Source organism: Meles meles, unplaced genomic scaffold (genome assembly GCF_922984935.1).
Source record: "Meles meles unplaced genomic scaffold, mMelMel3.1 paternal haplotype, whole genome shotgun sequence".
NCBI classification, from domain to species: Eukaryota; Metazoa; Chordata; class Mammalia; order Carnivora; family Mustelidae; genus Meles; species Meles meles.
The window spans coordinates 73,550-96,033 of record NW_025721582.1 but is presented as its reverse complement, the minus strand read 5'-3'; the positions used below and the strand labels follow the sequence as shown (position 1 = coordinate 96,033).

Genomic DNA, 22,484 nt, shown 5'->3' with positions numbered 1-22,484 from the left:
ACCCCCCACACTGGGTGTCCTTGTCCGCTGCTCTCTTGGTCTCTCTGTGGGCTCTTTCCTCCTCCTTCCCTCCCTCTCTGTTTTTCTCTTTCCTTTGGTCTTTCTTTCTTTCTTCTTTTGTCTGCCCTTGCGTGGCTCCATCCCTTCCGCGCCCAGTACTCAGCTGACGTTTGCTCGTCCTCCTTCACGCCTCCGCATCTTCCTGCCTGTCAGCCTTCTCCTCCCCTCCCTCCCGGTCAGTTTGACATCGTCTGGAGGAGTGTGGGAGCAGCTGCGTGAGGACAGGCAGGGAGACCCAGTCGTGTTCCCCTCACCTCCCTCTCCCGGGACTGAAAAGCAGGAGAGACCAGCCCTTCCAGAAGGCTCTGACCCTAATGGCTTGTAGGCTTCTGAGCCAGGTCTGCAGTCCTGGGGCCAGCTCCCTTCTCTCCTCTTTAGCCCCATGGTTGGTGTCCACATGGCGGCCGGATGAAGCCGTTTTGGGTGGGCGTTAGGGGACCCCTCGCATGGAGATGGCGGACGTGGTCTGCGAGAATGGGTTCTTTCCACCTGGAAGCCTGGCTTTCCCCATATGCCAGGGGCTACCCTGGGCCTGGTCTTGGTCTGCTCAGACGAGGCCTGGCTCGTGCTCCCGCAGGAGGAGTGCGGCAGCCGGTGGGGCTGGCCGGGTGGAGGCCTGCCTGTTCCTAGGCCGTCCGCCCTGGGCCCTGTGACCGAACGCACAGGGGAGTGCTACCCGGCGGCTTTGTGGGAGCGGCACGGGTGCCGTCCTGCTTCTGCATGTGTGGCTTCTCCCTTCTAGAGGATCCAAAGGCAAAGACATCAATACCATCAAGTCCGTGAGAGTCCTGTGCGTCCTGCGGCCCCTCAAGACCATCAAGCGGCTGCCCAAGCTCAAGGGGAGGGCCTGGACCTGGGCTTGGGCAGTGTGCAGGGCTGTCACGTGAGCGTAGGGCTGTGCGCGCATGTATGTGTGCCGTGTACATGCGTGTGCACATGTCTGTGCATGTGGGTGCAAGTGTGGCCGCCTTGTGTGGTGTGTGGATGCGTGTGCGTGTGCGTGCACCTGGCGTGCCGTGTGGATGCGTGTGCATGCACACACGTGTGGTGTGTGGATGCATGTGCGTGTGCGTGCACCTGGCGTGCCGTGTGGATGCGTGTGCATGCACACACGTGTGGCGTGTGGATGTGTGTGCATGTGTGTGCACCTGGCGTGCCGTGTGCATGCGTGTGCGTGTGCGTGCACACACGTGTGGCGTGTGGATGCGTGTGCGTGCACCTGGCGTGCCGTGTGGATCCGTGTGCGTGTGCGTGCACACACGTGTGGCGTGTGGCGTGCGTGTGTCCGTAGAACTCACCCGGTCTGGCTGCAGCTCCCCTCGTGGGATGGGGCGAGTGGAGCTCCGGGAGATCACACGTCGTGTCAGTGGGTCCAGCTCCCCCAGCTTCCCCTTGGAGTGTTCTGGAAGGCTCCTCTCCCGTGACCGGGCAGCACCAGCAGCTGTTGTACCGGGAAGGGGAGGGGCTGCTGCGGGGCGCCTGGGTGGTCCAGGGTCCAGCTCCTGGTTTCAGCGCAGGTCATGATCTCGCAGTCGTGGGATCAAGTCCTGAGTCAGGCTTCGTGCTCGGGGGGAGTCTGCTCGGGATCCTTTCTCTCCCTCTGCCCTTCCTCTCTCTCGCTGACTAATCAAATCAGTTACATTTAAAAAAGGAAGAAGGGGCTGCCGAGAGAGGCGGAGGGTCCTGAGGGAGACGCAGGGAGGGCGGGGGCTCCTGAGAAGTGGTTCCTGGCCGGGCGCCAAGTGTTGGAGGGGCTGAGGTCCTGGAGAAAGAAAGTGTGAGCCCCAGCTTGGAGTTGTGCTAAAATACGGTACGTACCGAGCGTGGCCCTCACTGTGAGGAGTGCTCGCGAATCTTCCACTCGGTTAAACCCACCAAATGGTGCCGTGACGTCGCCCGCGCTGCACGCAGAGGCAGGCCTCGCGGACCTGAAGCTTGAGGGGTGGTGGTGTGCTGGAGGCGGGGGCTGGGGGGGCTTGAGGGCAGCCTCAGGTGGGGACTCAGACCTGGGCGGGCAGCTCAGAGGTGTCATGGCCCCTGGGCAAGGGGGCCGCGGCCGCACTTGCTGAGGCAGCCACTGGTGTCGGAGTCGGCCAGCGGCATCTCAGGAGATGGTCATGCACCTGCTTCTTTGCACAGCCCGGGCTGCCGGGGGTCCCTCGGCTCTGAGGGATGGGGACCAGGCCAGGGTCTGGCAGGCAGTCCAGGGCCGGCTGAGCTTCCAGGCAGGGAAGATCCTGAGAAGAAGCCTTGGTGCTGGTGCTAACAGATGGCAGAGTCACCTCTGGGCTACACCAAAACACGCTTCAAGTCCCCGTGTCGGAGCTGGCCACAGCACTGCGGTTTTCTGCCCCGTGCTGGCTCGCACTGATGGGCAGGGGCACAGCGTGCCCCCCCAAGCAGGCCCGGACGCGGGAGCAGAGGACTGGCCATCTCCCCACCCCGACCCTGTTCCCGCTGTGTGGGCCCCTCCCGATGCTAGTTGACCTGGGCTCCAGGCCGGCCTCACTCAGGTGGCCTGTCCTGTGAGTGTCCTGCCAGCATCCAGGCCATCTGGCCGTAAGGCCCTTTCTCGCACCTCCCGCCCTCCCAAGTCCCGGGAGACGCAGCAGCTGTGTTGGGGGATGGGTGGCGGGTCCCTCCGTGGGTCCGGCTGAGGCCCTGGGCCTCTGAGCCGGGCCCCCGCCCCTGCAGGCCGTGTTTGACTGCGTGGTGAACTCGCTGAAGAACGTCCTCAACATCCTGGTCGTCTACATGCTGTTCATGTTCATCTTCGCCGTCATCGCCGTGCGGCTCTTCAAGGGCAAGTTCTTCTACTGCACCGACGAGTCCAAGGGGCTGGAGAGGGACTGCAGGTGAGCCGAGGCCGGGCGGGGCGGGGGAGGGGCCGCGTGGGCCAACTGAGAGCTGCACCTCTGCCCCAAGGCCACACCGGGGACTTCCCGCGCGTCTCCCTCAGCAGAGCCAGGGTCCGGCCACTCTGCGGGACATGCTCTTCCTGCCCATGACATCGGGGAGCACACGGGGGCCACTGCGGTGGCCGGAGGGCTCCAGGCCAGGCTCTGAGATCAGGGGGCTGCCCTCTCTGGATCTGGCCCCACCCCACAGGAAACAGGAGGGGGAGCTCAGTTGGGGGGGCTAGGGGAAAGGGAGGTAGGGACTGGGGTGGGTGCTGAGCAAGGCAGCAGGGGCAGCTCCTTCTCCCCCCGCAGGCGATGGTCCCCGTCGCCTCTGTTCAGGCAGTGTTCTCTGGTGTGAGCGAGTCACCACGTGCCTCCCCCTCTGTGCCTGCGGGGCATGGGGGATGTTTCCAGTTGGAGGCCTTCCTGACTCGTCCGGGGCACGTGTGCTCGGAGCACACGTCTGCGGTTCCAGGACGGCGTAAACCTGGCGGTCGGTTGCAGGGTTGTGCACTGTGTTTCTGCAGGTGCTGGTAGACGTGTGTGAAATCATCTTCCGCCATGCGGACGAGGGCTCCAGGCCTGCACCGCATGGGCAGACTTGGGCTTTCTGTCTTGCGCTCTTCAGCCTTTCTGATGTGGGGCTGCTGGCCCTTCTCTGTGGTGTGATTCGTGTGGTAGCCAGTGATGCTGGGTCCTCCCCAGGTGATGGGCCGCTCAGGGTCCCAGGAAGGGTCTGGGCACGGCTTCCCCTGTTGTCCTGTATGGGTTGTCTTTCTCTTCCTGACTGATTTGTAGGAGTTTTGTAAGGTCCTAGATCGCAATCCTTTGTCAGATCTATGGGTTACAGTTGTCTTTTTCTCTTTTGTGGGGTGTTTTCAACTTTTTAAAACGTGTCTTTTCAAAAACCAAAGTCGTGATTGTAGTATGGGCCACTTAATCTCTGTTACATTTAATGCTCTCTGTGTCCTGTTCAGAAAATCTATCTGAAGGTCAGGGAGAAGTCCCCTTACGTTTTCCTCTGGAAGTTTTATTTCTGCCTCTCCCGTTTGGATCTGGGGTCTCTCTGGGGTTGATTTCCCTGTGTTAGGTGAGTGTGGACACAGGCGGGTTTCTGTAGATGGGCACTCAGCTGGCCAAGCACCATCTATTTGCAAAGACCCATCCCTCTCCCCTATTCCGTGGTCTGCTTTGTTTTTACTAAGCTATGATTCCTATGACTCATCCCCTGGAAGTTCACAGTTCCGTCATTTTTTAATGCATTCACAGATAGGGCAACCGTCACCACAGTCAACTGTAGACAATTTCATAAGTTAAAAATAACGCAAAAACTCCCATGTTCTTTGTTACCACCAGCTCCCCATCTCTCCCCTCAGCAACCGTGAATCTATTTTTGTGCCTTTACAGATTTCCGTGTTCGTCTAAAGGAAATCATAACTATGTGGTCTTCTTGGTCTAACTTCTTTCATTGTTGAGGTCACCTGCGCTGTACCATGTGTCCGAACATCGTTCCTGTTTATGGTTGGATTTTATTCCATGCTGCGGGTGTGGCCCAGCATGTCTACCTTGTCCTCTGTCGACGGGCATCTGGGTGGTTTCCGTCCTTTGGCTGGTGTAACTGATGCTGCCATGAAGTGTTTCTGTGGACGGATGTTTTCATCTCTCTGGAGTGGACGCGTTGCCCTGGAGTTGATGGGTCCGTGCAGATTCTGCTGCCCCGTCTCAGGGACCGCGGGGCTCTTCCGGCACGGCCGACCCGGCCTGTGTTCCCAGCAGCCGTTGGGGAGAGTCCTCATTTCTCCACATCCTTGCCAGTTCTTGTTATTTTCCTTTTTAAAGATTAATTATCGCCCCCCTCCTGGGCATACAGCAGCATCTCACTGTGGTTTTCTTTTGCATTTCTCGGATGACTCCTGATGTTGGACGTCTTGTGTGTGCGGATCGGACGTTGGTAAACCTTCTTTGGAGAAATGCCGATTCAGATATTTCACCCATTTTTTAAAATAATTGATTATAATTGTTCTTTGTATACTCTGGATCCAACTCTTACCAGAGAGGCGATTTTCCAGTATTTGGTTCCGTTCCGTGTTGACGAGGCTGTGAAACACAAAGCTTTCCATTTTGATGACGTCTGCTTTATCTCCTTCTGGGGTTGGCGTCCCGTCGAACAGTCGTTCCCCTCGTTCCAGGCCCCAGGGTCGTCGTCTCACAGCTTTCTGGTGTCAACTCTCACCTTCACGTCTCGGTCCGTCTTGCGTTGGGTCTTGTACCTGGAGGGGGGCGGGGTCCAGCTTCCTTCTTCTGCGAGCAGCCCCCGCTGCCCAGCGCTCTCCGTGGAGGAGACTGCTCTTCCTCCGTGGGACGGGCAGCCCTTCCAGAAGTCAGCTGGCTGTCGACAAATGTGTGTGTCTGGATCCTCTGTCTTCACGCTTGACCTCACGTGTGTGCTCGTCCCCAGGGGCCAGTATCTGGACTACGAGAAGGAGGAGGTGGAGCCTCAGCCGCGGCAGTGGAAGAAATACGACTTTCACTATGACAACGTGCTCTGGGCTCTGCTGACGCTGTTCACGGTGTCCACGGGAGAAGGGTGGCCCACGTGAGTGCTCACTGCTCCACGTGGCAGAGCAGGGAGCAGGGGGGCAGCTCGGGCAGGGAGTCCCCACCCTGCGTCCGGGCATGTTTTAGTCACCCGGCAAATGCCCTGTTGGCCCTCTCGGGGCAGACACGGCTCTGCTCTCCAGGAGTGGGAGGAGCAGGAGATCCAGACAAGGTGCACAGCACAGCGATCGCCTGAAAATCGTTTTTGAGTGGCTGGAGGCCAGAGGGAGGATGGGGCTCGATATCTCCCTGTCCTGCCCTTCTGGCCCCAGTTAAGGGTGGGCAGAGGGATGTATGTGTTCCGTGCCACACGGGATGACAGGGGACTCCCTTTGGGGCTGGGAGGACCGCCACTCAGAAGGTGGGATCAGTGCCGTGTCTGGAGCCCAGGGCTTTCTAAAGGCAGGTGAAGCTGGGCATGAGCAGGTGTGAGCCAGGAGTCAGCAGGGCAGGGCAGAATCCCCAGGCCTCCTCATGTCCTGGGGTTAGGACCTCTGGGCCCCGGAGACCGCCCCTTGATGGCTGTCCACCAGCCCTGAGTACAAGCCCGTCGGGAAGGTCATCTGCCTCAGGAGACCGCAGTCTTGGGGAGAGGGCTGGGGCCCACAGTCTTGAGTACCCCCTTCCTTTTGCCGTCCCTGGGTTCAGGTATGCAGGCCTCACCTGTCATACAGGTCTTGACTTTCCGTGGCTCTGTCCTCGGGTCCCCCTGACACTTGGTGTTTGCTCTTGGTGCAGGGTCCTGAAACACTCCGTGGACGCCACCTATGAGGAGCAGGCGTGGAGCTGTCCATCTCCTATGTGGTCTACTTCGTGGTCTTCCCCTTCTTCTTCGTCAACATCTTCGTGGCCTTGATCATCATCACCTTCCAGGAGCAGGGGGACAAGGTGATGTCTGAATGCAGCCTGGAGAAGAACGAGGTGGGTGGCGCCCTCTTCTGCCTCACGTGCACGTGGGCCACGGATGCTCTGCTGGGCCCCCCCCGATGGGCCACGGAGGCAGAAGCACTGGGCTTCCCTTCCACGTGGGGCTCACTCATTGCTGCAGAGCTGGCGGCCAGCACGGGGGGCGGGCAGAGGAGGAGGCTGGCCCAGGCTGCCTGCGAGGGTGGAGGACATGGGTGGGATGCTCTGGTGTGGGGGTTCCCCTGCCCCCTCCGGGTGCTCACTGCCCCTTCCCCGTGCAGAGGGCTTGCATCGACTTCACCATCAGCGCCAAGCCTCTGACGCGGTACATGCCCAGGGACAAGCAGTCATTCCAGTACAAGACATGGACATCCGTGGTCTCGCCTCCCTTTGAGTACTTCATCATGGCCATGATCGCTCTCAACACGGTGGTGCTCATGATGAAGGTGTGTGGCCTGGCCCGGGGGCAGTGTGGGACCGCTGGGCTGCGAGAGCGCCGCCGTCGCGGCTGGTCATATCCTGGGCAGCATCGGATGCCTCCTGTAGCCCCGGGCCAGGGTTCTCTGTGGGCTGAGACAGTGTGTCCTGGAGAACACGGGGAGAGCAGGGACGGCTGTCCCTACCTTGGGCAGGTGCGCAGCTCTCGGTGCTCTGGCAGGAGGTCAAGGTGGGGTGTCGTGGGGCTGCCGAGCCTGCGGCCGATGGCGCTCATTCCCACGCAGTTCTACGACGCGCCGTACGAGTACGAGCTGATGCTGAAGTGCCTGAACATTGTGTTCACGTCCATGTTCTCCATGGAATGCGTGCTGAAGATCATCGCTTTGGGGGTGCTGGTGGGTGCCTTGGCTCCCTCTTCGCGTTTTGGCGGTCTGCACTCTGGCTCCCTCTCTGTAAGGGACCCTTCAGGGACTCAGAGCGTGGAGCTGGGAATTCCCCGAGCCCCCAGAGCAAATGCGACATTGCCAGGGCCCGGAGGAAGGGGCTGCTTCTGTGCTCTCAGCTGCCTGAGCTCCGCCCCAGCCCAGCTCCCGGAGACAGGCGGGGCCATGTTCCTCCTCTCTGGAAGGACAGCTCTGGGTTCTGCACCTGCGTAGACCCACAGGTGTTTGCTTACCAGCCGGGGCGGCCCACCTGTCCCTCTGCCCCTTTCTCGATGAGGACACTTCCTGCGACACCGCTCCTGGCTTCTGCCTTGCTGGCCTCCGGCACTAACTGCTCTTTTCCTCTCTAGAACGATTTCAGAGACACCTGGAACGTCTTTGACTTTGTCACCGTGTTGGGAAGTATAACTGGTATTTTAGTAACAGAGATTGCGGTGAGTAGCATCTCCTGTCCTTGCTCCAGGGCCCCAGGCTGGTTTCCTTCTGGGCGGGGCTCCCTCGGTGTACCTCCGGGTCCTGAGTGCTAGGCCCCCTCTCTCCTGCCCAAGGAGCCCCCGGAAAGAAGAAGGCTTCTCTCCAGAGGGCAGTTGAGGATTTGGTATTATCTTGGGAAATGCATTTTCTTGGATTAGAAAGTGGTTTCCAAAAGGTCTTCTGGTCTGGTGGCCTGAGAGTCACGTAGGGGCTCCATCAGTAGTGACTGACCAGGAAGACAAGAATCTTAAATCTGCATGTGTCTAAGAAATCGAACAACTTGGCACCAAATTATAGGAAGTGAATTTAGACTATTTTAGAATATCAGGTTTGTTTTACGTGTGTGTGTGTGTGTGTAAATAAAATGAGGTCCTCGTCCACATCATACACGGATTATGGGCAAAAACTGACCACATGCTACAACATAAACTTGTCTCAACCCATGTCACAGAATCTGAATTCAGGTGATAGGCTTTGAGTACAGTGCATGAAGTTAGAATTAAATGGCAAAACGTCTCCTCTCTGTCTTAGACTGGGGTCTCCGGCAGCCGGCGTGGGAGTGGGGTCTCCGACAAGTCGTTCCAGGAAGCGTTCCCGGGCAAAACCGCGCGAGTGGGGTTTGGGGAAATGGGTGGTAAGTGGAGGAGCATCAGGAGTGTTGGGTCTGGAGCCCAGTGTCGGGTGAGTTTGGTTCGTCCCCCAGGGGGCCCAGAGACAAGGGGGCCATGGCTCAGAGCTCTTGCCTCTGCGCTGGTCGGTCCACAGCTACGGGCTGCACCTGGGGTCCGGTTGTCAGATGCCTCCAGCCCTCCTGAGGGCACCCCGTGCGGCGGCTCTGCAGCCCTGGGGAAGAAGGAGCGCCAGGCTCCACGGCGACAGGGCTGGACAGCAATGCCCGGCCGACTGCTGTGACCCCGGCCCCGCTCAGCTCTGCCACTTCTCACACCGGGCTCACCTCCCTTGTTCTTCAGGGTGGTGCTGGCCTCCGTGTCTGGGACAGGTGTCGGGAACCACCTGGAGCTAGTCGCGTCCAGGTGAGGCTCACGCACATGTTCTTCCTGTCCCCCCTTGGGGTGGCCTGACTGGTGGCCAGCCTGCTGTGGCGCTGGTTCCTGGGCCGGATCAGAGAGCCTCCAGTGAGACCCTGTGTGGCCCAAGCCCCAGCTCGTCACAGTTGTGTGGTTCTGGCTGACATAGTACCCCAGTCGTGATTACGACTGTCACAGAGCATCTGGAAAGGCCCTGGCGAATCCCCTGGTTTCCAGATAGACGTCTTCCTGCCCTGTGTGTTGGTAGCTCGGCCCTTCTCAGTGACCGGCATCAAACACCCTGGCCAGCCCGGAAGCTCCGCTCGGCCTGCTGGTCTTATGGCACGAGAGGCAGCAAGTGACGGGGGGCCACCATGACAGCATTCCACAGTGGAACACTTCGCTACCCCTTGAGCCAGGACCTCTAGATTGGCCAACGAAACTTACGGAGATGATGGGAACTCAGTCTGACGTGGGCGGCCGCAGGGCAGTGAGGGGCCACCCCTGCTCCCCGCTCTTGCTTTCCGGGCCTGTACAACACTGGGACGCCAGCACCATCTCTTGTCTGTCCACTCACCTTGAAGGACGTATCCCAGCCCGGGAGGCAGGTCACCAAGCCGGCACTTAATCTGGGCCTTTAGGAGCCTCTTCCAGGAGGTTCCCACCTCCTGAGGGATGCGGACTGGGGTACGCCCGTGGACCCTGTGTCGCCGGCTCCTGTGTACCTGCCTGTGCGTGCTCTGAGCGGATGTTACGTGGAACCCAGTTGGGTAAATTCGATGCTGGTGCAGGCCAAGGTGCTCCCTCAGCAAAGACAGACCCACACCCAGAGTGGGAGGGATCGCAGTTGAGACAATCCACCGCCACTTCCAGCTGAAATGGTTCCCCCGTAACCAGTTGTCACCAAGTGGCTGGTTGGCAGCCTAAAGCACGGTGTGCCGTAGAGGCCTCCTTGACTTGCGCGCACAGCAGGCTGCGTGTTAGGTAGGGCCGTGGCTGGATCGGCTTTGCTGAGAGGAAGCCTCCTGAGCTCAGGCACAGCTTTCCCCTCAGCAGGTCACTGCACTCGCAGATCTGCTGTGTGAACATGGGGCTGGTGAGGGTAGAGGCTGGCCGTCATCTCTCGGGTCAACCAGCTCAAGGCCTGGTTTTTGGTGCCCTGTGGCTGTGGGTGCTCTGGGTGGGCACTGATGTGTAACGCACGGTCGGCTGGGCCCATCTGGATGCTTTTCCTCAATTTCCGTTCCCTCCGGAGCCGTGGCTAAGCTTTAGCTCCTGCCCGCGGTCTTGTCGTCAGTACCACAGGCAGCTTCTTTGTCCTTCCGGGCCGTGGCTGATCAGGTTCCCCGCCGGGTCCTTCGGGTCGCCTCTGGGTGGGGTTCTAGGGAGGCTGCCCCCGTGTATTGAGCCAGCCGCTTCAGAGATCGGGTTTGAGCTTCTTCTCCCGGCTTTAGGATCATCTCAGGATATGTTGGGGTGGGGGTGAGCTAAGGAAACAGGTGCAGCAAAGGTGAGAGGCCTGGGGCACTGGGCCACCTGTCACGTGACTGTGTCCTCTGAATGTGCTTGGGTTTGGCCCTGGATGCAGCGGTTCCACCATGACACCGATTGTTGGCAGGCCTGCCGCACACACTCCTAAGGACAAGCAGCGGAGCCGTGGACACGGCTGTCTCATGGTCAGACACGGTCTCCACCAGGGCCCAGTAGCCAGGAGTGGCCCCTCCCATGGGTGATGTCTTCAGCCAATGGCATGGCCTTGCTCCAGAACTGTAGGTGTTTGCATTGACCTTTCTCTGCGGACTTTCCAGGGACTCCACACGGCGTGTCTGCCCGCCGCGGACGCCCAGCACCGTGGAATCTTGCATCTCTCGGCCCAAGTTATCGGGCTTCTGGTACTGCAGCATGGGTCTTCATCTCCCTGCTCTGAGTCCTCTCAAACCTGGCAGCTTCGTGTCACGTGATAAATGGCTCAAACAGTATTTCCTCAGTGATGCATGGCATCGTCAAACTCAAGGAAGCCTGCCAGGAGCGGGGAGTGTGAGGTGTGAAAACCAATTTGTCTTGCCTCATATCAGTGATTGTAGTAGTTGTATGCATTAGCTTTCTGCCTAAAATATCATGAAAGATCATCCTAACCCTAAACAAGGTCCTTTTTTTTGATATTTCAACTTTATTTTATTTTTCCAGTGTTCCAAGTTTCATTGTTTATGCACCACACCCAGTGCTCTTTGCAATACGTGCCCTCCTTAATACCCACCACCAGGCTCATCTAACCTCCCACCCCCGTCCCCTCCCAAATCCTCAGTTTGTTTCTCAGAGTCCACATCTCTCATGGTCTGTCTCCCCCTCTGATCTCTCCCCACTCACTTCTCCCCAGCTCCCATTGTCCTCTGTGTTACTCATCTCCACAAGTAAGTGAAACCATGTGGTAATTGACTCTCTCTGCTTGACTTATTTCATTCAGCAGAATCTCTTCCAGTCCCGTCCATGTTGCTACAAAAGTTGGGTATTCATCCTTTCTGATGGAGGCATAATACTCCATTGTGTATATGGACCACATCTTCCTTATCCATTCGTCCGTTGAAGGACATCTTGGTTCTTTCCACAGTTTGGCGACTGTGGCCATTGCTGCTATAAACATTGGGGTACAGATGGCCCTTCTTTTCACTACATCTGTATCTTTGGGGTAAATACCCAGCAATTCAATTGCAGGATCATAGGGAAGCTCTATTCTTAATTTCTTCAGGAATCTCCACACTGTTCTCCAAAGTGGCTGCACCAACTTGCATTCCCACCAACAGTGTAAGAGGTTTCCCCTTTCTCCACAACCTCTCCACAACCTCTTTGTCAATTTTTGCCATTCTCACTGGTGTCAGGTGGTATCTCAACATGGTTTTGATTTGAATTTCCCTGATGGCTAGTGATGATGAACATTTTATTTCATGTGTCTGTTAGCCATTTGTATGTCTTCTTTGGAGAAGTGTCTGTTCATGTCTTCTGCCCATTTTTTTAACGTGATTATCTGTTTTTTGAGCATTTGAGGAGTTCTGTATAGCTCTTGGATATCAGCCCTTTGTCTATATTGTCATTTGAGAATATCTTGTCCCATTCCGTGGGTTGCCTCTTTGTTTTGTTGACTGTTTCCTTTCTGTGCAGAAGCTTTTGATCTTGATGAAGTCCCAAAAGTTCATTTTCGCTTTTGTTTCCTGTGCCTTTAGAGGCATATCTTGAAAGAAGTTGCTGTGGCCAATGTCGAAGAGGTTACTGCCTATGTTCTCCTCTAGGATTCTGATAGATTCCTGTCTCACGTTGAGGTCTTTTATCCATTCCGAGTTTATCTTTTTGTATGGTGTAAGAGAATGGTCGAGTTTCATTCTTCTATACACAGCTGTCCAGTTTTCCCAGCACCATTTATTGAAGAGATTGTCTTTTTTCCACTGGACGTTTTTTCCTGCTTTGTCGAAGATTATTTGACCATGGGGTTCTGGGTCCGTATCTGGACTCTCTACTCTGTTCCACTGGTTTATGTGTCTGTTTTTGTGCCAGTACCACGCTGTCTTGGTGATTACAGCTTTGGAGTAAAGCTTGAAATCAGGTAATGTGATGCCGCCAGTTTTGTTTTTGTTTTTCAACATTTCCTTAGCAACTTGGGATCTCTTCTGGTTCCATACAAATTTTAGAATTGTTTGTTCCAGCACTTTGTAAAATGCCGGTAGAATTTTGATCGGAATGGCATTGGAAGTATAGATGGCTCTAGGCAGTATAGACATTTTTTTTAAAGACTTTATTTATTTATTTGACAGATCAAAAGTAGGCAGAGAGGCAGGCAGAGAGAGAGGAAGGGAAGCAGGCTCCCTGCTGAGCATAGAGCCCGATGTGGGGCTCGATCCTAGGACCCTGAGATCATGACCTGAGCCGAAGGCAGAGGCTTAACCCACTGAGCCACCCAGGTGCCCCAGCAGTATAGACATTTTAACAATGTTTATTCTTCTGATTCCTGAGCATGGAACGCTTTTCCATCTTTTTGTGTCTTCTTCAATTTCTTTCATGAGCCTAAACAAATTCTTGAAGTGAATAGAAAAAGAGTGAACACCCCTAACTACTGATATGAGACTAGTACAACCTGGACTCCAGAATTATTTAAAAAGCAGAATATAATAAAGGAAGATCATACTCCATGCTCATTCATTAACACTGAGTAGAATGCGTTAGAGAGTCTAATGTAGATTCACAGATCAAAGGATACTGTTAATGTGGTCCTGTCATTGGTGCAGAGAAGATGTTCAATAAAACTCAAATTGTATTCATGATGGAAATTATTAGCAATGTAGGAATTATTGACTTGAGGAAGAGAATTTACCAAAAATCCTGCACTAACATCATACGATGGTGGAATTTGGAAAGAATTCCCTTCAAAATTAGGAAAAGACCGTACCCTAAGCTCTCCTTCTTTTCAACATTGAACTTCAGGGCCTGGTTGCTTCAGGAAAGTGAATGTCAGCCCCATGAGGATAGAGGTGTTTGTCCGGATCACTGCCACGTTCCAGGGATTGGGTGTTTGGTAGGCACTTGTTGAGTGAACGAGACAAGAAAAATAAGTAAAACACCCAAGTATTAAAACAGAAATAGGCAAAGTTGCTATTACTCCTAGATAACATTATTATCTGTAGATGAGATCTGGAATCCTCTCGAGCCAAGAAGAGCGTTCAGCACGGCTGCTGCGTGGAGCGCCCGAGCGAGTGGTTGTCTGCAGATCATGGCCGCACCAGCCGTCCCACCCATAGCCTGACGACATCTGAACACAAGATCCTTATGTGGAAAAGTCCTAACCCTCAGTGACAGATAGGAAAGGAGACTTAAGTAGATGGTGTTAGCACGTCAGTACTAAATAGTGTCAACTTCAGAGATGGTTCTGCCCAAATTGATCTGTAGATTCAATGTAATTTCAATAAGTGAATTTGTTTTTGTTTTGGAAATTGGCAAGTTGCTTCTAAAATTCATCAGAAAGGGCAAAGGCCCCCTAAATACTCAAGATCCTTAAGAAGCAGAGGGTGCTGCTGGGGCAGTGGGCGTGGAAAGGTGCTGTTCTTGTTGGTGATAAGACTTCGTACAAAGCTAGAGTGTTAAGACTGTGGTGCCGGCTTGGGGGAGAGTAAATGAGCCAATGGAAGGAATCAAGCGCTTAGAGTCGGAATCACTCGTGTATGGAAACTTGATATATGACTGTGCTGCTTAGTGGTGAGATAATTCAACAATCGATGCGGGTATAATGATGATCAACATAATGAAAGATGGAAATCGGATCTTCATCCATTCACAAAAAAGCTATTTCAAATGGATGAAAATACTTAAATATAAGAGGAAAAACTTTAAAACTCTTAGAAGAGAATACAGGAGATTCTCTTTAAGACCTCAGGATAGGGACCGATTGCTTAAGCAAACTATAGGAAGCACCATCCATAATTGAAAAGAAAATTCTACAAGATGAAGAGTTTCTGTTCATCAAAAGAAGAAAGGGCAACCCATGAAGAGGAAGGGGGTATTTGCATCACATTCCTGCACTTATCTGTTATGAATCCCTTATAAATTATAAATGGATGAACCCATTATCCATTACCAATATTTATGCACTGCCTGTCACATGGTGAGCAGTATTCTAAGTGCAGGGACAAACGATGAACATCTCTGAGTTTCATTCCAGTAAGAGAGACGCAGTGTCACACAATGAGAGGCACTGGGAGAAGGCTAAGCCGTGAAGGGTTATGAGGCACGGGACCGGGGGCGGGGCTTTGGTGGCTGTGTGCCCAGAGGAGATGCCACTGACTTGGTGACCTGCCAGGGAAGATGTCTGGGTCTGTGAGGACGTGGAGCCGGGCGCCTGGGGCAGCGGCCCCGAGCCTCACCCACCTGCACCTGCTGCGTGACGAGGGGCGGGGGAATGGGGAGAAGGGAAGGATTTGCAGTCGCAGTCAGTTTGGGATTTTATTTAGAGTGAGGTAGGAAGAGGAGGGACATGATCTGCGTTTTCAGACCAGACGTCTAGCGGAGAGTGTAGTACAGGGCACAGGCAGAAGCAGCTAGGTGGGTTAGGGCTTAGCTGGTCATCCCAGAAGCAGACCCCAAGACAGTTCAGTGCAAGTCATTCATTTGGGAGGTGACCTCAGGAATACCAGGGAGCAAGGAAGTGGGCCAGGGGAGGGAGGTGGCCGGAGCGCCGTGTACTCCGAGGGCAGTTACCACCGTGGGTCCTCACGGGGAGCCCTGAACCTCCATTATCCCTGCAAGCGGCAAGGCGACCGGTCTTTTTCAGCAAGTGCTGTCAGCCACTAGCCGAAGGCTGCTGGTGCGGGGAGGCCACGGAATGTTAATTCTCAGACACCTGTGTCCTGGTCTGGGAGAATATGAGCGCCACGCAGGGGGCCCGGTGGAGGGGCTGGGGGCTTGGGCTCAGGTGAGAGGCCGTCGCTCTGGATGTGTTTTCCAGTAGAGCTGCGGCGTAGCAGCGCTCGGTGACGGCTGAGGCAAGAACGGCGTCCGATCTGAGCGCGGGGACGTGGCTTGGCTGTCATTGGAGCGGGAAAGACTGGGGGGACCAGGTTGGTCGTGCACCGTTTGTACATGTGGTCTGGGGGCAGCGTGCGTGCGTTAGGGTGGGTCGCCTGCTGGCCTTCCAAAGGACTTTTCCAACAGGCCGTTGGACAGATGTGCCGGGAGTTTGGAGGAGACATTCATGCCAGTCCTACGCTGGGGAACCATGAGCCTGTAGGGGCAGATCAGAGCCGTGAGACTGGATGAGGTCAATGACAGAGAGCAAGAATGAGCTCCTCGGGCCTCGGTTGTACCGACATCGATTGGCAAAGGCGTGGTCGGAGGGCCGAGAGGTTTTCTGAACCATTAGTGAAGGTTAGTGTCCAGAATGTGCAAGGCCTTTCAGTGAATCGTTAAGAAAAACAGAAGCAACCAAATGGAAAAAGGAGCTGAAGGTGTAACTGGGCATTTTGCTAAAAGACTAAGAAACAGAAATGACCAATGAACCTATTTGTAGTTAAGGAAACGTAAAGTGAAATGACATTGAGACGCCCTTTCACACCCTCCGGTTTGTCAGACAGGAATTCCAGCCATGCCGGCGCTTAGCAAGTGTGTCAGCCAGACCCTCCACGCTCCTGCTGGGGAAAGTGTGGCAACCCCCAGAAAGCCAGGTGTAGGCACGCCTGCTGCTCGGGGATTCCCTCTTAGGTCTCGTGCCAGGGGGTGTCTGGGCAGGTGACCCGGAGACCCTCTCATACAGAGGTTCGTGGCTACACAGTTCATGGCAGCCCCGAATGCCCCGGTCGTGACCCCCCGTGAACAGAGTGCTGCGCCCCACGCACGGGAGGGTGGTGTCTGCATCAGGAGGGAAGCCCCTGAGAAGCAGTTTGCTCACCGTCAGCAAGTCTGCCCAAGTCTGAGAAGGCTGCGTGCAGTAGTGTCCCGTCACAGGTTAAGAGAAGCCAAGTATAGCGTGTTTTCAGAGTTTGAGGTAAGGCAGTAAAGAAAAGGAATTGTTAACAAGAGTTACAGGTAACTACTATGTCTAGCAAGGACAAAGGGAGACAAGAAGGGCTTCGGAAGTCTTGGTGACATTCTGATTTCTTTAAGCGGGGTGACGGATAGATCACATTTCATTCCTTTTCTTTAAAACGTGCATCTATACGTGTATTTATACATGTTCTTTTGTGTATGTGGTATGTTTCATGGTTTTAAAAACGCAACAATCCAAATACTGTGGGGAAAAGTTCTGAGCTGCCACTTTCATGCAGAAACCACGGATGTTTGTCACCCAGCCATTGGCATTGTGGCATTGCCCAGGCGCTTCTCATCCAGGAAGTTTGTACCAGTGTGGTGGCTGGGAGGAGCAAACTGGCGGCTGATCCCTCCGGGCCTCGTCCTGGGACACAGCAGAGTCTTTGTTCCCCGGGTAGAGGGACCCAGACACCAAGCTCCGATCTGCAAGGACACAGCTCTGGGTTCCTTCGTGGGCGTGTGTCCTCTCAGAGCGGGCAGAATGACGAGCGGGTATCAAGGGTGAGCGTTGCCAGGCATGCAGAGCGCACGATGCCGAAATGTCTTCTGGGGAGACCTCTGGCTCCAGAGAGGCCCGCACACAAGGCAGAGACCTTCTCTAAGCAGGAGGCCCAGTGTCTGTCCCTCAGCTCTTGGACACGCGAGGCCTGGGTGGCTTGTGGTTTGATGAGATCTCCCTTCAAATAAGCCCTCCGTGGTGGCGGCCGTCAGCCCCCGATGCCCAGCAGGGCCGGCGGGAGGACGGAGGTGCCGCTCGGCTCGGAAGCTCCGCTGGCTCTGGCCACTGGCGCTCCCGTCCTTCACCCTGTTCTGCCCAGAGCGGAAAAGATGAAAGGGAGCCGGCGCGTGGATTAGTGGCGTCTTTATTTTTGTTCATGTGTAGTCACTCCGTGTGTTACTTCGTGAACGTACTTTTTTTCCTGAGGCAAAAATATGAGTGTCAGTTCCCACCTCCCACTTAATCCAAACAGAGCAATAGCCTTCACCAGGGTCGTGTCCAGACAGCATCCCCAGGGAAGCATAAAACTGACATTGATTTCTTCGCCTGGAAATAAAAAAACACGTGTCTGTGAGTCGTCTTTGGGTCTGCGTTACAAACAGGAATGCAAACGAGCGCCACCCTGTCTGCATAGCCTCCAGATTTCCGAAATATTTGAGCTGGTGCATTTTCAGCAAAATGTGCGAAGTTCACTAAAATCCTAAAATCTTCCAGTGAGGTATTCGAAGTTCGAGTTTTTGCTTCTGTTGGTGACTCATTTTCTCTTTTGTTTTCGGTTTTTGTTCTTGATTCACCGTAAACTGCCCGCTGACTCACGCCACCCAACCGACATACGATGCGAAAACCATGTCTCCGTCTGTATGTTGTGCACCTGCTGCTCAAACATCCCAATTTGTAAATAACACGCAAACACCCATCCATGAAAACGTCACGTATAGGAAACGGTTGGCTTCATGACTTTAAACAGTTCTTACAACTCCTTGCTTTGCTTGCTCTGCTCCTGTTCCTTCTCCTGTGAGGCCTCACCACTGCTTCCTGAGGCGTGTGGCCAGAGTCTGGCAGTCCCCATCCCCTCTGGTCTCTTCTCCTCAGCATCTGGGGTCCAGTGGGGGCTTCCGAGGGCCCTTCCGGGGACCGTTTGATTCAGGAACTGGCCTTGGTCTTCTGAGCCGAGTGGGTCAGTGCCCAGCCAGTTCTTCCTGTTGGGACTGGGTTCAGAATTGGAGGGATGTTGTAGGGCATGAGGTTTGACCTGCTCCTGTGGAGTCCATGGTTTCTCTGGTACCATCTCCCTTCTGCTCTGTCCCCATCGAACCCACATGCAAGGTGGTTCTCCCCAGTGGCCTCTGGCGATGCCTCCTATAGTGTTCTTCCTGGAATTGCCCTTCCAGGGGGAATCCGCTCTGGGCCTCGGGGCTGGAGGGGATCGGAGATTGTGTCTCCGTGATTCAGAAGGGGTCGTGTAAGGCCTGATGGAGCGGGAAGAGGGTCTGTCCCCAGAGACAGAGCACCTGGCTCCTGCGTCCAGCCTTCCCTGGAGCACGTGGCCGGCTCGTGCACGCCTGCTCCGTGGGCTCGTGCGGGCTGCGGTGGCGTGAACTGGGCCTTCCCCCAGGCCTTCAGGAGTATCTGACGGGAGAGCAAAGACACCAGGAGCCGACGAAACTGAGGCTGTGACTGGAAGTTCATATAAAGTAGCAGGTCTTGAGATCCTGTTACAGAAAGTGAACATTAACGATCAGGTATTTCACAAGTGGAGGAGATCTTGAGGTTTTGAGAAGATGCCATTTGATGCAGAAATATTCGAGTCTCTCGGGCCCCTCCATGGCCGTTCCCTATGCCCTTGGGAAGAGCCCCCCCGCCCCTGTGCCCTCCCTCTTCAGAGCACACAGTCACATGACACGCTGAGCACATTGGGGTCTGTTTCTCCTCATCGTCCCGCCAGGAAGAAGCCAAGCAGGAGAGCAGTCTGTCGCTCACTTGCTGCCAGTGTGGAGTGTGGCACCCAATAGATGTGCACGGGGCGCAGGGAATGCCTGTTGGGGCCTGGGGCCCCTCTTTGTGGGGGGGTGGGTCACGATGCCTGGCGTGCCTTTAAATCCCTCAAATCTCTGATTCCTCAGCATCTGGGCACAGCGTCCTAATGTCCTCATCTTGTGGGTGAGGAAGCCAGGGGCTCAGAGGAGCTGGGGACAAGGGTACCCTCAGGGTGAACCATGCGCCACATTGCGGATCGCGATAATGCCTCTTTGGGGTGCCTAGACCTTCCCAGTGCCGAGGCAGGTGGCAGTCAGGAAGGGCCTGGCTTTGAAAGAAGGTGCTTGGGGCTCTCTGGTGTGACAGGAACCATGGACTCTGGGAGGATGGGGCAGGCCCTTCCTTTCCACCACCGAGGGGCTGGCTGAGGCCAGAGGTGACGACGGGTGGCCGTGGGGAGGCTGCCGTGTGCTTGCTGCCCGCCCCCCGTTCTCCCGCATGCTTGCTCGCATGCTGGTGCCGGGCAGCTCCCGCCCTGCTGCGGCCCCGGGGTACCCGTGCTTGGAGTATCTGTGGCTGCTGTCACCATCCGTCCTCATGGCTCTCTCAAGCTGTGTGTCTGCGCCCCCCCACCCCCTCCCGAGTGCCCCCTGGAGCCCTGAGAAAAGACGTCTGGGGGGAGGGGTGAGAGCTTGAGTCTCAGAAAAAGTAGGTGGGGACGTGTGAGCTCCGCGTCGGTGCACTGACGGTGCACACGACCAGTGCCCTCCCCTGCCTTGTCCTCCGTCCCTTCTTTCTCACCCAGAGCCTCTGTTTCCCCCAGAATCTCTCGGTGCCCGTGGCCTGAGCAAAGTCCTTTGGGCTGGGCAGACGCTGACTGTGTTGTGACAGTCTTGGGCCCTCCAGACGCAAGTGGGCGGGTCCGGTCCATGTGGGGACCTCGGAGGAGGCACTTGGCGGCTCGTTCGCCTTCCTCGGCTTTACTGCCTCATGCGGAGGATCTCCCAGCGCTGTAATGAGGTCACCCTTCCACGGCTGTGCCGGTGCTCCGGAGCCGACTGGCTCCCCTGCAAGCCTGGGGCCCGCAGGGCGGGTTGGGTGTGTCCCGCACTGAGAGTTCCTTTCCCAGCAGCTGAGGGAGCGGTAGGCAAGCCCGTTCGCCCTCCAGGGTCCCACCCCACGGCCCACTTCTGCCTTTTGCTGATCCAGACCCTAGTCCGCACCTCCTTGTGAGCACCAGCCTCCTCCCTCCTGGCTCCCACCTCTGCCGCCAGCAGACACAGACTCCAGTCCCCAGCACCCCCCACCCGGTGGGAAGCAAAGGGGCAGACAAAGCTGGGTGGGGGCCTCCGTCCTCAGAAGTAGGAGTGAGACCTGCCTGTCCACTGAACGCTTCGTCCCAGCCAGGACCAGCTGGGCAGCCCTGGAGGGGGCAGCCAGCTCTCCCCGCCTCCCCCGGCCCCTGCACGTGCTCTCCCGCTGCCGCTCTCATTGAACATGTCGTGTTCTCTTCTGTCTCCGTCGGACCACTGAATCCGGCGATATGCTGTGTCTAAGCCTGAGCTGCTTGTGTGTGTTAGACACCCAGGGGTCAGGGAGCGGCTGTCGTGCAGGCACCTGGTCTCTAAGCAGACAGAGGCCGGGAAGGTGCCCAGGGCCACAAGCCCCCCTACGTCATCCGCCCAGAGCCGTGCTTCCTGAAAGGGATGGGCTGATAATTCAAGGTGCCCCCGGGCCGGGGTGGAAGGCTCACTGCCCCTCGGATGAGGGAGCCATGCTTGACATCCCGGGATCTCTGCCGCTGGGAGCATTCGTGGATTTCCTGAGTGGCTTCCGTGGTGTGGGCAGTGGTATCGCCCACACTTACCCTTCCCACGGTGACTTGTCGGCAGGCACCATGAGCAGCTCTGGGGGAAAGGTCTGCCCCTCTGCCGGGTCCCAGGCAGGCAGGGGCTTTGCTAGCCATGCGGAGAAGGGAAGGGCCCCTCAGAGGCTCTCCGTGGAGAAGCAGCCCTGCCCGGCGCTTGGACGGCTTGGCTGTGTCTCGCAAGGGGCGGTCCACGTTGGAGGCCCATCCACAGGTGGTCTCCTGGCTCCTCTGGGCAGCAAGGAGCTGCTTCTGGGAGTTCGTCTCTCTCCGTCCCTGTCGGGTGCAGGGGAGCCTAGAGCAGAGGGTTCCGTTGATTTGCTGCATGAGAGGTGATTGGCAATGACAAGCTTCACTTTCGGAAGGTTTTCTGGTGGCCGATTGCTGCTTCTCTACTGTAGAGCAGTGACTTTCTGTTTGGTGTCTTTTTGGATCCACTTTCCTTCGGGGCAGGTCTGGGAGAGGCGGGTGGGAGGTCTGCCGTGGCGGGAGGCTGATCGCCGCCGGCTTGAGAACAGCCTGTCTCCCCCGCAGAACAATTTCATCAACCTCAGCTTCCTGCGCCTGTTTCGGGCCGCCCGGCTCATCAAGCTGCTGCGCCAAGGCTACACCATCCGCGTTCTGCTGTGGACCTTCGTGCAGTCCTTCAAGGTGAGGCCCGGCCCGGCGCCCTGACCCCCGGAGCGGCCCTCCTCCTGGAGGCCCCTTGGCCCCTGTTGCCCTGTTGTGGTTTACAGACCTCCGAAGTTGCCCAGACAGCGCCTCAGTCGTGCTCACTGACCCTGCGGCGGGACGCACAACTGCTCAGGGATGAAGGAAGCGAGGCCGCCTCTTGGTGGAGGGGCTTTGCGGTCAGTGGGGTGGCTCTGCGGCCGCTGAGGTCCGAGCGGCCCCAGAGATGCAGCCACCATCCCCTCCGCAGACGAGGTACGAGCCAGGCAGCGGGGCAGCCCCCTGGAGCTGGCGTGTCCTCCGTGTGTCTCCACAGGCCCTGCCCTACGTGTGTCTGCTCATCGCCATGCTGTTCTTCATCTACGCCATCATCGGCATGCAGGTGGGCGCGCTGACGGCACTGGGAGCGGCGGGTGCTGGTCCGGTCCCCGCGTGGCGACCGTGACAGAGTGACACTCGGGGAGCTTTGCTATGAGGCAGACATCGTTCTCAGGACCTTGTGAACTTAACTCTCAGAAAGGCTGTTCTATTGATGAGGACACTGAGGTTGGGCACCCCGAGTCTGGGCCTGTCTCCAGAGTCCTCTAGTGAGGTGTAGTCCCCCCGTCTGTCATACCGTGCTCTGCCGTGCTCCTGAGTAAAACCTCACGGGGCTGTCACGGTGTCGGTGGGCTCATTGGACTGGGTGCTGGGCCCCCGTGCCGGTGGAGCTTTGAGGCACGTGTGCCTGGTGCTGAGCGCCAGCCGGTCCTTCTCTCAGTCCAGAGAACTGGCCCGACCCTTTACAGGAGATTGTGTGTTCCAGCAGAAAAAGTCGGCAGGGTCGAATCGGATCACTGTACTGGCAGGTCCAGCTGGGAGGATTTAGATCGCCTTCATTTCCCCAAAACCCTTTGTCAGCTATTTGGAAAAACATTTAAGAGACACGAAGCCGGGTTCCAGATTTAAATCTTTGGCATCGGGCCACTTTTCAACAGTAGGGTGGGAGTTGGATCCCAGTGTTAAATTACAGTGGGAGAAGCCACTGTCTCAAAGGTTAGGCGCAAACTGATTTTTAAA

General features: G+C 56.3%; 1 protein-coding gene across 1 annotated transcript in view; it reads left to right on the top strand.

Annotated features, from left to right (window-relative positions):
• LOC123936514 (voltage-dependent N-type calcium channel subunit alpha-1B-like) overlaps positions 1-22,484 on the top strand; it is a 124,228-nt gene that overhangs the window by 72,419 nt on the left and 29,325 nt on the right. Inside the window, 11 exon segments of the mRNA XM_045997001.1 lie at positions 803-905; positions 2,755-2,915; positions 5,419-5,556; positions 6,297-6,334; positions 6,337-6,479; positions 6,746-6,910; positions 7,187-7,297; positions 7,696-7,779; positions 17,848-17,853; positions 21,288-21,404; positions 21,742-21,807. Coding sequence (XP_045852957.1) covers positions 803-905; positions 2,755-2,915; positions 5,419-5,556; positions 6,297-6,334; positions 6,337-6,479; positions 6,746-6,910; positions 7,187-7,297; positions 7,696-7,779; positions 17,848-17,853; positions 21,288-21,404; positions 21,742-21,807 — 1,132 coding nt within the window.